Source organism: Garra rufa, chromosome 4 (assembly GCF_049309525.1).
Source record: "Garra rufa chromosome 4, GarRuf1.0, whole genome shotgun sequence".
Lineage (NCBI taxonomy): Eukaryota > Metazoa > Chordata > Actinopteri > Cypriniformes > Cyprinidae > Garra > Garra rufa.
Window position 1 is genome coordinate 23,054,974 of NC_133364.1, and position 13,314 is coordinate 23,068,287.

The 13,314-nt window shown below is 32.9% G+C and overlaps 1 protein-coding gene across 1 annotated transcript in view; it reads right to left on the reverse strand.

The window, feature by feature from the left end:
- ppp1r12a (protein phosphatase 1, regulatory subunit 12A) overlaps positions 1-13,314 on the reverse strand; it is a 94,388-nt gene that overhangs the window by 17,616 nt on the left and 63,458 nt on the right. The window contains exons 11-17 of the mRNA XM_073837797.1: positions 13,266-13,310; positions 8,108-8,254; positions 5,681-5,800; positions 5,453-5,599; positions 2,216-2,306; positions 296-475; positions 13-181 (exon numbers count right to left, since the gene is read on the reverse strand). Coding sequence (XP_073693898.1) covers positions 13-181; positions 296-475; positions 2,216-2,306; positions 5,453-5,599; positions 5,681-5,800; positions 8,108-8,254; positions 13,266-13,310 — 899 coding nt within the window. The remainder of the gene's footprint in view (positions 1-12; positions 182-295; positions 476-2,215; positions 2,307-5,452; positions 5,600-5,680; positions 5,801-8,107; positions 8,255-13,265; positions 13,311-13,314) is intronic.

The window sequence follows — 13,314 nt, forward strand, 5'->3', positions numbered from 1 at the left end:
TGTGTGCTATACCTCTCTCAGCATCACGTGTGGTACGGCTATAGGTCGAAGTGAGCCCGGTCAGGCTGTTGGGCCGGTTCAGCGAGGAGGTGCTGTACAGAGAAGAGGAGCTGCTAGAGGAGGAGGAAGGCAGGGTGGAGGAGGCCGTGGTAGTCGAGGCCAACGAGGTGCTCCGGTACTTCTGGAGGACAAAAAAAAAACAAAAAACATTTGACATATAAGCTTAGAATGCTAGTTAGAATTCCACAAACTGTGCTGTTCTCTGTGACCAGGAAGGAGGAGAAGTTTTGCTCACCTCTTCAAAGCTGCGGTAGCGTGACCTGTAGTCATCCTCCTTGGTCTCGGTCTCTTTCTTCTCTTCCTGCTTCTCCTTGTCCTGTTTCTCCTTCTCTTCTTTCTCCTCTTCTCGAGGCCGTGTGGGGCGACTGCGACCGATGGTCTTCTCTGCCTCCTGGAGATCAGTCAAGGTCACACCCTGAAAAGAAAAAAAACAAAAAAAAAAAAACAAGGTCAAAATCATGCCCTTCATTTTTGAGTCTATTAAATGACCGCAAGTTGTTATTGTCTCAATTACTTTGTCATTATTTTTGTAACCGCAACGATATATCTTACGTTAATAAGAATCAGGGCTGGGCAGTAGTTAGGGCCCAAGGAATCCACTTTATTTTTTCCCAAATTCTGTTTTTTCCATTTTCATTTTTCTGGATTCCGTTTTGTTCTGTTTTCATTTTTCTAGACTCTGTCTTAATGATTAAATAAAAAAAATATTAATCATAATGCAAAAAGCACAAGTTTAACAAAAAAATTAAGGCCCTATGAAATACTTTTTTTTTTTTTTCACTCAAATTGAGTTAGATTTTTGCCAAATACTGTGTTTTCCATTAATATTCTGGGTTCCGTTTTAATGGTTTTATTAAATTCGAATTAAAAGCATCTTTAAATAATTGATTTAATTTTTAATTTTTTTTTTTTTCAGAAATACTGTGTTGTGTATTTACATTTTATGGTAAATATTCCTTAGAAATAATGTTTAAATATTTTTATTAGTAGTAGAAGTAGTATCATAACATTAAGTAATATTTCTGTCACAATTTATTCAAGTTAAACCATACTTTTATTTTGACAGTTAGCTGTGAAGACCTTTAAGTTTTTATTTGTATATGATATGAGTTTTTTCCTCAAAAGAAACAGTAAATGCTCATTAATTGACTCTCAGAGCAGATCTAGAGTTTGTTTACGCGCTTCAGTGTGTTTAGTAAAGGAAACTGCACGTTTGCGCTATTCATTCACACAGAGACGTGCAGAACATGCAGGATTCATATTAAAAAAGTATTTTTGCCGCTTAATATTCACAAACACTAGTCCGTATCACGTTTTAAGTGCACTGACCTACTTTATTTATCGTTAAATTATACATTATACAGTAAATTCCATTTTTAAGACTGGATTTAACAATTCCGTCCATGCCTTCCGCATCACAGATCAGCCCTAAGTACTGTTACCATGGTACAATAAAAATATACCAATAATAAAATGCTAATTTACTATTAATTTTCTTTTTTACCATTTAATATTTTCTAAAACATTATATCAATTAAAAAAACCCATGTAATTTAACAATAAAAATTATCAAAAGCAAAAGACTATTCATGTACACTCTCAGAGAAGGGCATTTTAATTTTACAACAACCCTAGATGTCACCCAATTTAAGACATTTGTAGTCTTAGTTTTAACTAAAGTGTTGCACAACATTTTTGCACTGATGCCAGACTAATCATTTGTTTTTATCTTTAGGCTTCCATCCAAATTAAAAGAAAAAAAAGAATAGAATCAAAAAGATGGACTATTCACTTGTAAAGTATTTCATTCCCTGGATTATCCGAGAAAAAAAAGGCATTACCACATAATTATGTAATGTATAATTTCAGTCAATATTCTATTATGGTGGTTTATGTTGAGACCTTAGTCACAACCAATGAGGCAACATGGCCTTGCTTTTGAAGAGAGAAAAACTCAGTTTTCTCTCTGTTGTAAACAGTTATTTCTCCCATAAATCCCTGCCACATAGCAGAGCACAGAATGTAATAAATTCCAGGAAGCACATCTCAAAACTCAAGTGAATCTCCCAAAAAAACATTTGTAACCAGCGCTGTGATTCTGTCTATTATTAGAGAGACTTCCTGCAAAGGTGTTTAGCTGATTGCCTAGACTTGCCTGTGTGGACCTCCTGGACTGCCGCGCCTGTCTGGATCTGGCTCTCCTCTGAGACTCGGACTCTTCGTCACGCACAGGGGTGAGGTATGATCTACAGACACAACACAAAGAAACAAAATCCTTTTAGTTAAATGTTGTCGCACAGACAGCTAAAACAAGACGCACTTTTTGTTGTGGCTCTTCAAGGCAGCTTTAATAGGCTTTGGAGAATAAATGAGACAGTTTTTACTTTATAAGGAATGTGACATAATACACAGTGTTTAAATTGACTTTAATGTTGACACATAGAACCTAAATAAACGACATACTGAAGAAAACATCTATTGTGTCTTCTGCTCTTATCCTAATAATAATAATAGTAGGGCCGGGACTCGATTAAAAAAATTAATCTAATTAATTAAAGGCTTTGTAATTAATTAATCGAAATTAATCGCATTTTAATCGCATATAAATATTTGACCTGAGAACAGTGAGAAGTAAGTTTTTTCATATGGATTTTTAGTATACCATTGAAGAATGACTGAATACATAAGCTTAAGCAACAAAATATTGTTTATTTTTGTTCAACCTAGTCCAACAGACCAGTGCATTATTGCCATTAAGTGTAGCAATAGGATACAGTGTTTCCCCTAGGTTTCCATACTTTTTTTTCTCGGTACTTTACCCTACTTTGTGTAATAACGAAAACATTTATTTCAGTGAAAAAATAAGTCCAAAACTCTCTATTTTAACATTTTGAACAATAGGGCTTTACAATCTTTTGCTATTTTTTTTTTAAAGAAATTCTTGTGTGTTTTAATTTTTCTCATAATCAAATGAAAGCATAAACATTTATTTATTTTTAATCAAATGAAAAATACACCTTTTTAATTTTTGGCAAACAAACAGAGGTTTGCTGTTAAAATCAATAAATAATAATAATTTAACATTTAAATAATAATTGTAGTATTTTTTTCTACAATTAAGTGGTTAATCTTGTTGTTATATTTATTTTTTATCATATATATTGTTTTTTTGTCAATTATTTAAATAGGAATATTGTTCTGTTTCATGTTAAACCGTACTTTTATTTTGACAGGTTGCCGTGAAGTTTCTGTGTGTAAAGTATGATATGATGCTAGTTAGTATGCGTGTAGTAAAAAAAAAAAAAAACACTTCTCCACCATTCATACAGATACAAACGGAACATGCAGGATTCATATTAAAACGGTCTTTTTGCATTTCAGTTTTGACAGACAGATTTGAATTAAGTGACAGACCAACTTTTGATTAATCAATCCAAAAATCGACGAATTTACGTGGCATTCCGTGCTATAGTAAATTCGGTTTTTATGAATGGAGTCCGCGATCCAGTCCGTGTTTTCACGGAGGAGACATTGTAAACGCGCCCCCCTAAGATAATGGTAGGGGAAACACTGGGATATTTAGAAATATACTAGCCTACATTTCAGAAATTCTGGTACCCTATAGGTAGGTAGACCTTCTGTAAAAGCATTGAGGTGGTACTTCTATACTCTTTGGTGATACTTGGCTCTATGTGCTAGTTGGTGCTCCAGTATAATCGGTCCGCCGAAACTCATCCACTGAGAAACGTTCCGCGGTGCAAAATTAAGTGCGATTAAAATGCGTTAAAAAAAATTAACGCGTTATTTTTTTGTAATTAATTAATCTAAATTAACGCGTTAAAGTCCCGGCCCTAAATAATAGTAATACTGGTAAATTTTGAAAATTTTTTGGTAAGGATATTTTTTAGATGTCCTACTGTAAAAATATCAAAACTTAATTTTTTGATTATTAATATGCACGGCTAAGAACGACAAAGGCGATTTCGATTTTTTGGCAGTGTGTGTATACTAGGGCTGCACGATACATCGTTTCAGCATCGTCACGATGCTGGGCAAAATGAAAATAAAATTGTGTGTGTCCGATTAAAAAAATTACTTTCTATATTTCTAAGCTTTCTATTCACGGATCTATATTTGTCTAATATAAAGTAATTAACTCATATTTAAGGGTTCTTTAGAAACTACAAAGCACACATTGCGTCACCTACTTCATGCATGCAGTCTCTGCGTGCGCACATACTCTTGGTGCGCATGACGAAATGAGCGCGGGACGGGAGAAAAGCGCTGAAATGGAAGATTTGGTTGCAAAAAGAAACGCAACATCGGTCATATGGAAGTATTCTGGATACAAAAACGATGATGCTGACCAAAAACAGGTGCTTTGTCGGGAGTGCCTGGCAGTTGTTGCCACAACTCGCGGAAACACTACGAATTTGTTTGACCATTTAAGTCGGCACCACAAAGCACCGTATGACGAATGCAAAACCAGATCAGATTGCCGTCCAAAGCAAAAAAATATTTTGGATGCGTTTGCCAGTGTGACGCCTTATGAGAAGGGCTCTAAGCGACAGAAAGATGCCACTGATGCTATTACATTTCACCTTGCGAAAGACATGGTACCAATAAACACGGTCACCAAGCAGGGTTTTACAAACACGATCCGCTCGCTTGACATGCCTTCAATGAGTAAATTAATGCATACAGAAGCACCAAATTGGTGTATTTGAATATTTATATTTACTTTAAGCAACAGTTCTGAGAAAGAAGCCAATTTTTTTATAGAGTTGTTAAAAAGTTTAATCTTTTGTTAGCTGATGAGCAACACTTGTTTTACTTTGGCTAAACAAAGTATGCAAAACTAAAAAAAAAAGAATCTTCTGACTTTTTTTTTTTAATTTTGTGACAAAACATATTTACTAATCTGTTTTCAAAAAAGAAGTTGTTGAATAAAATGTTAAATTACTAATTTTGTCACTCATGTTAATTCCTTAATGAGATAATGAAGTGTCCTCTTTTCATTCTCAAAATGAGTTCCCTTTCATCAGGGTAAAAGCAACATTCATTATTAATTTCATAACATATTAGAGCCTTGATTTGCCTGAACTGACAGTGAATAAGGTGAGTCAAACTGTTTATGAAACAACCCAAAATAGGCTTTAAAAAGTATCATTTCAGGGTTTTGATTATACTTTTACATTTTTTTATTCTTTGAAAATGCTTACAAAATTATCCCAATTATTTTTTAATTATTATTTGATTTTTAAGCAGTTCAAAACACCTGATGAACATAAATGAATTTGTACACATCGCAATATATATCGCAGGGAAAAAAAATATATGGCAATGTAATTTTTTCCCAATATCGTGCAGCCCTAGTGTATACTGTATATACCTGCGTCTCTCTCGTCCGTCAGAGCCCAATACAGTTCCAGTAGTGGAGGTGGTAGTAGTGGTGGCTGCAGTGTTGATTGTTGGGATGACCGCGGCCGACTCTTTCTCCTTCTCCTTTTCCTTCTCCAGACTCTCTTCTGCCCAATACCTGTTACGCATCCACACAGTTTACTAACAGAACCCCATCTGAGTGTTTAGTTTGGATGTTTGTGGCTGTGTATGTTCGTACCTGGACAGCAGGCTGCGGTGTCCGGTGGGTGAGGTAACAGAGGAGGTGGAGGTCGTTGTTGTGGAGGTGGAGGAAGAAGTGGAACTTAAAGCATCGTCCTTACTCTTTCCAAACGAGCCGCTATAGCAACACAGACAACAATCAAAGGACAAAACCAAACACAAGAGGAGAGAAATATCTGTCTCAAAAGGAGTACCACAAGATATAACAGGAAAGAGTTCCCTCATTCTGAAAACCCAAGAACAGAACAAAAAAAAAAAAAAAAGAAACCTGAGCGCATATGTGACCCAGGACCACAAAACCAGTCATAAGGTTAAATTTTACAAAACTGAGATATAAACATAATATGAAAGCTCAATAAATAAGTTTTCTATTGATGTATGGTTTGTTAGGATAAGACAATATTTGGCCGAGATACATCTATTTGAAAATCTGAAATCTAAGGGTGCAAAAAATCTAAATACTGAGAAAATCACCTTTAAAGTTGTCCAAATTAAGTTCTTAGCAATGCATATTACTAATCAAAAATTACATTTTGATAGGTTTACAGTAGGAATTTTTCAAAAAATCTTCATGGAACATGATCTTTACTTAATTTCCTAATGATTTTTGGCATAAAAGAAAAATCAATAATTTTGACCCATACAATGTATTTTTGCCTATTGCTACAAATATACCCCAGCGACTTAAGACTGGTTTTGTGGTCCAGGGTCACATATAGTCTAAAGTCTTTTTAATAGTTAAAGATTTTTAATGTTTTTTTTTTTAAAGATGTCTCTTCTGCTCACCAAGCCTGCATTTATTTGATCCAAAACAAAAACAGTAAAAGTTTTAAATCATTTTACTATTTAAAATAACTGATTTCTATTGGAACATATTTAAAAATGTAAGTTATTCCTGTGATCAAATACAAATTTTCAGCATCATCACTCCAGTCTTCAGCTTTAAAATCACATGAATAAATTACATTTTAAAATATATTCAAATAGAAAAAATATTTCAAAACGTTACAGTTTTTGCTGTAGTTTGGATCAAATACATTTTTTTTCCTAAAAAGTTTAAATCTTACTGTTCAAATACTTTTGACTGGTAGTGTATATATAAAAAATAAAATAAACAAACATTAAGGGTGGGCAATATAAAGAAATCTCATCTTTAATATATTTAACTTCAAGCACTGTTTACTTTATTTCAATCTTTGATTCTTATTTATTGTTCACTCAAGTGAGAAATATTTCAATTAAAACATACGCTGTAGCCTTTATATGTGGTAATATTTGACTGAATACTTCTTAAATAGTATTTTTTAATTAATTGTGAAATTTTAATATATTGCCCAATACTTTATTCATATGGAGGACCAAAGAATTCTAAATGAAATAAATAATTAATTAAATAAAGCAATTAAATGTAGCAGTTTATTCTGAAATAATTATATAATTAATGAATAATTAATTAATTATTAAAATCAATGTATCCTTTAATATGCCATTTGTGAAATGTCCTCTTTGTGACATATCCATCCTCCATCCAATTGTGGAAACACATGATTTGGAAATAGATGATTTGTCAAATAGATGTCATTGGTCAATTCAGCATTATTATTAAGAAATAGTTTGAAAAAGCACATTTTATTATTAAAGTAAGAGATTTAAACAGCAGTGGTGTGTAAAACAGGATATAGTGAAATATTTTAAACAATAAAGGTGGTGTTTTCATGGAATATTACTAAATAAATGGATACATCTCATTATTTATTTACTAATTAATTAAACAATTATTTAATAATTATATAAGTACTTCAGAATAAACTGGTACATTACTGAATTCATTATTTATTTCATGTTGAGTACTTTGTGACCCAGGACCACAAAAGTAGTCATAAGGGTACATTTTCAGATTTTTTTCTGAAAAAAAAAAAAAAAAAAGTCTCAAAGCTGATTAAATAAGCTGTCTGATGATGAAAGGTTTGTTAGGATAGGGCTATATTTGGCCGAGATACAACTATTTGAAAATCTTGAATCTTGAAAGGTTGCAAAAAAAATCTAAATATTGAGAAAATCGCCTTTGAAGTTGTCCAAATGAAGTTCTTAACATATTACTCATTAAAAATGTATTTTTGATATATTTACGGTAGGAAATTTCCAAAATATCTGCATGAAACATTATCTTTACTTAATATCCTAATGATTTTTGACATTAAAGAAAAATCAATAATTTTGTTGGCTATTGCTACAAATATACCCGTGCTACTTAAGACCAGAGTCACATACATTAAGTCCATTCTAATATATAGTGTAAAACTATAGACCCAACAGCCAAACAAAGCCCCAGACAGCAAGAATGGCAAGAAGCTACGTGTGAAGAACACAAAGACACATGGAGGACATGGAGTGTGTGTTTGCTGGGCGGTGCTCGGGCAGATACCTGCGGTGAATGCTGTAAGACTGGTAGTAGGAGGAAGGCTGCTGCCAGGCTTTAGAGTTGTTAGGTTCCAGGCTGGAGGCAGAGGATGATTTGGCGGGCAGGTCGCGAGAGCTAGACGTGCGGCCTAACGCTAGCGTGTGAGACGTACTGCCGTGTGGGGGTGGCGGGGTGAAAGAGGTGAGTTAGCAGGAGGCGGACAAACATGGACAAACACACATAGACAAAACGTTACATTTACAGTGCCTTGTGAAATTATTCATACCCCTTCATTTTTTTCACATTTTGGTATGTTGCTGCCTTATGTTAAACTACTTAACTTTTTTCCCCACATCAATTTACACTCCCTACTCCATAATGGCAAAGCAAAAAATAGGTTTTTAACATTTGTGCAAATTTATTAAAAATAAAAAACTGAAAAGATCCTGTTGCATAAGTATTCATACCCTTTTCTGGGACACTTGAAATTTAGCTCAGGAGCATTCATATTGCTTCTAGATGTTACTACACTTCGAGTGGAGTTAAACTGTGGCAAATTCACTTGAATGAGTATGATTCAGAAAGGCACACACCTCTCAGAAAAGGTCTAACAGCTGAAAATGCATATCAGAGCAAAAACCAAGTCCTGAGGTCGAGATAACTGCCTGTAGAGCTCAGTGACAGACTTGCGTTAAGGCAATGATCTAGGGAAGAGTTCAGAAAAAAATCTGGTGCATTGAAGGTTCACAGAAGCATGTAGCCTCCACTATCCATAACATAAGATTGGAACAACTAGGAGAGGTGAAAAGGTGAGGCAAAGATAATTGCCAAATGCAGATGTGCAAAGCTTGTCACATACCCAAAAAGACTTGAGGCTGTAAAGGTGCTTCAACTATGTACTGAGTTAAGGGTATGAATACTTATGCAATGCACTTATTTCAGTGTTTTATTTTTAACAAATTTGTAAAATTTACACTACATACACCATAATAATGACAACGCAAAAACCAGATTTGCAAATTTTACAAATTTATTAAAAATAAAACACTGAAATAAGTACATTGCATAAGTATTCATACCCTTAATTCAGTACACAGTTGAAGCACCTTTACAGCCTCAAGTCTTTTTGGGTATGATGTGACAAGCTTTGCACGTCTGCATTTGGCAATTATCTGCCATTCTTTGCCTCACCTTTTCACCTCTCAAGCTCTGTCAGCTTGGATGGGGGCTGGCAGACATTTTCTAGAGTCCTAGTTGTTCCAGTCGTCTTCCATTATGGATAATGGAGGCTACATGCTTCTGTAAACCTTCAATGCAGCAGATTTTTTTTTTTTTCTGAACTCTTCCCTAGATCATTGCCTTAATGCAAGTCTGTGACTGAGCTCTACAGGCAGTTATCTTGACCTCAGGACTTGGTTTTTGCTCTGATATGCATTTTCAGTTGTCCTTTTCTGAGAGGTGTGTGCCTTTCTAAATCATACTCATTCAAGTGAATTTGCCACAGTTTAACTCCACTCCAAGTGTAATAACATCTAGAAGCAATATGAATGCTCCTGAGCTAAATTTCGAGTGTCCCAGAAAAGGGTATGAGTACTTATGCAACGGGATCTTTTCAGTTTTTTATTTTTAATAAATTTGCACAAATGTTAAAAACCTATTTTTTGCTTTGCCATTATGGAGTAGGGAGTGTAGATTGATGTGGGAAAAAAGTAATTTAAAGTAGTTTAACATAAGGCAGCAACATAACAAAATGTGAAAAAAATTAAGGGGTATGAATAATTTCGCAAGGCACTGTATGTCTGAAGCATTGACTTGCTTGTGGGGGGCTCGGTTTCTTATAAAGTCACATTTTGGCATATAAATAAATTAAATAACCATAAATAATGTTCAGTAGACATAAATAGAAACATGTGTGTCATCAAGAAAGCAAAAGCATGCTTTATTAAATAAAGATCCAACACTCAAGCATGCTTTTTGTGTTATCAGAGTATGAAACCAAACCAGGTGGCACAAGCGCAGTCATGCATATTTAATAGGGCTGGGTAAAAAAATATTGATTCTCCGATTTTAATCGATCTTCAGTTTAACGCAACGATATCGATTCGGGAAATCCCCGAATCGATTCTTAATGCCTGTGCTTCACGTAAGAGGATATGAATATTCACCTCGTCCTGAAGGTGTCACTAGTGTTCGTGCTGAGAGAGTTTTCTAATCACAGCGCAAAGGAGCTGCCTTAGATCAGAACATGTTGATCAGCTGCTTTTTTTGCAGAAAAATCTGGTGATCAAAAATGATTAGGCTGTAGTTAAGAACTGTTAGTTTTATGGACAGTTAGAATGTTTTGTATACGCAGACAAGGGCTTTATGATGGGCCTGTTTTGAACGTTTTGAATTTAGAAAAATGTTTTATTTCTTAAACGTGTTTGAAGTTCTTAATAGATTTCACTGTTGCACATTTACAGTCTTTTTATTTTTTTACAGTAATGTGCATTTTGCAGTTTGTTTACATGGTATACAATGGATGCACATATTTATGGCTTCTTGTTACAGAGTTCATTTAAAATAAAAGTTGTTTAAAATAAACAACTGTGTGCACCCTATTATTAACGTAGATGCGTATTTCAGTAATAAACTTAAGTAGGAGAGTTTCAGTTACCAGCATTTATATCAAAATATGGATCCCATGTCTGCAAAACTAACATTTTAAATGAAATATTGATAGCTAATCGATATCGAATCGAATCGAAATCGAATCGAAACCATAAAAATAAGAATCGAATCGAATCGCCGAATTGGTCACAATACCCAGCCCTAATATTTAATGTTACACAATGAGACAAACGCTCGGGCCATTTAGATGATTTTTCACTTTTTTATGGGTTTTCAAATTAGGGAAAACTTGAGGGAATTTTACTCAATGTCCATCGAAGTTTTCATGTCTTTAGTAATATTTAATAAATTACTAATAAGTACTGTCTCAATTTGCTTTCTGAAGGCTGATCGAAAATCATGATACTCATTATTCAGATAATTTTTTGTTCTATTGACAGCTCTACTGTGAATAAATAATGCAAATATGCATATAGTTTTGACTTAATATGACTTCAAAAGTTTGGGATCAGTAAGATTTTCAACGCTTTTTAAAATAGGTCTTTTCTGCTCAACAAGCCAGTGTTTAATTGATTAAAAACACAGGGAAAAAACAGTAATATTGTGAAATATTTTTTTTTAATTTAAAATAGTGGTTTTCTTTTTTAATATAGTTCAAAATATAATTTGTAATTTATGTAATTTATTTCCCTGTGACGAAAGCTGAATTTTCAGCATCATTACTCCAGTCTTCAGTGTCACATGAACCTTCAGAAATCATTCTAATATGCTGATCTGTTATCAATATTGGAAACAGTTGTGCTACTTAATATTTTTTTGGGAACCTGAGATACTTTTTTCAGGAAAACGTTAAAAAGAACAACTTTTATCACAGGTTCCAAAAATATATTAAGCACTGTTTCCAAATTTGATAAAGTAATAAAGCATATGAAAAATGATTTCTAAAGGATCATGTGACAATGAAGATTGGAGTGATGGCTGATGAAAATTCAGCACTGCATGACAGAAATAAATTATATTAATATATTAAAGTATATTAAAATAAAAACTGTTATTTTAAATTGCAATAATATTTCATATTTATTTTTAAAACAAAATAATACTTTTATTCGGCAAGTATGTGTTAAATTGATCAAAAGTGACAGTAAAGACTTTTCATTTCAAATAAAACTGTTCTTTTTAACTTTTTATTCAAAGAATCCTGAAAAAAGAATCACAGCTTCCAAAAAACATATTTAACAGCAAAATATTAGGTAATTATAATAATAAATCAGCATATTACAATGATTTCTGAAGCATCATGTGACACTGAAGAAAGGCTGATAAAAATTCAGCTTTGCATCACAGAAATAAATTATATTTTAAAGTATATTAAAATAGAAAACTGTTATTTTAAATTGCAATATTCCCTATTCTTTTGTTTTTATTTTTAAAACAAATTAATACTTTTATTTAGCAAGTATGTGTTAAATTGATCAAAAGTGATAGTAAAGAGTTATATTGTTCGAAAATATTTTCATTTCGAATAAATACTGTTCTTTTTATTCAAAGAATCCTGAAAAAATAATCACAGCTTCTAAAAAAATATTTGGCAGCACAATATTAGATAATTATAATAATAAATCAGCATATTAGAATAACTTCTGAAGGATCATGTGACACTGAAGAATGACCATTGAAAATTCAGCTTTGCAACACAGAAATAAATTATATTTTAAAGTATATTAAAACAGAAAAGAGTTATTTTAAATTGAAATAATATTTTAAAGATTTTTTTTGTTTCTGTATTTTTGATAAAATAGATACATATTATATATATATATATATATATATATATATATATATATATATATATATATATATATATATATATGATTTTATTTTCAGGATTCTTTGATAATTAGAGTGTTCAATAAAACAGCATTTATTTAAAAAGTAAATTTCTTTAATGTAAATTTTAATCAATTCAATGCATTCTTGCTGACTAAAATATTAATTTAACAAAAGATAAAAACTTGCTGACCCCAAACGGTAGTGTAAATAAAGAAATATTACAACATGTTATCTAATATCATAACTTTGTTTGTAATATAACAATCGAATATGCACAATACTAACGCATGCATGAAAATACAGATGCTTTTGTATTTTATGAATTCACTTTTTCTAATTCTTTGAAAGGGAATCATTATGTTTGTGGTTTTGTGATCTTGTCATTAAAAAGTTTGCAAACCTCTGTTTCAGACATTCACATGCACTTAGAAGATGACTACCATGCTCAAAAGACTAACTAAAAGGCCATACAACGACAGGGAGCCGAGTTTACGCAAGTTAGCTATTAGTTAGTTTGTTAGGTATCTAACCTACAATCGTTACAATGGTAATGGAATGGTAATATGAAAAAGGTTAGAATTATGATTAAAGCACCACGCGCAGAAGTCGATAGAAGCTGCTATAACCGCTTGACAGCAAGTTAAAGGTGTAAGAAGCATCTCAGAGAGCAGCAGGAAACCTCTTTGAAACTTAGTTCCTAGTCAGTCAAACCAATTTTGTTACTGGAATAAAAGCTAACCTGCGCTGATAGCTGGAGGTTCTGTTTTGTGAGGCGGTTCCGTCGCTGT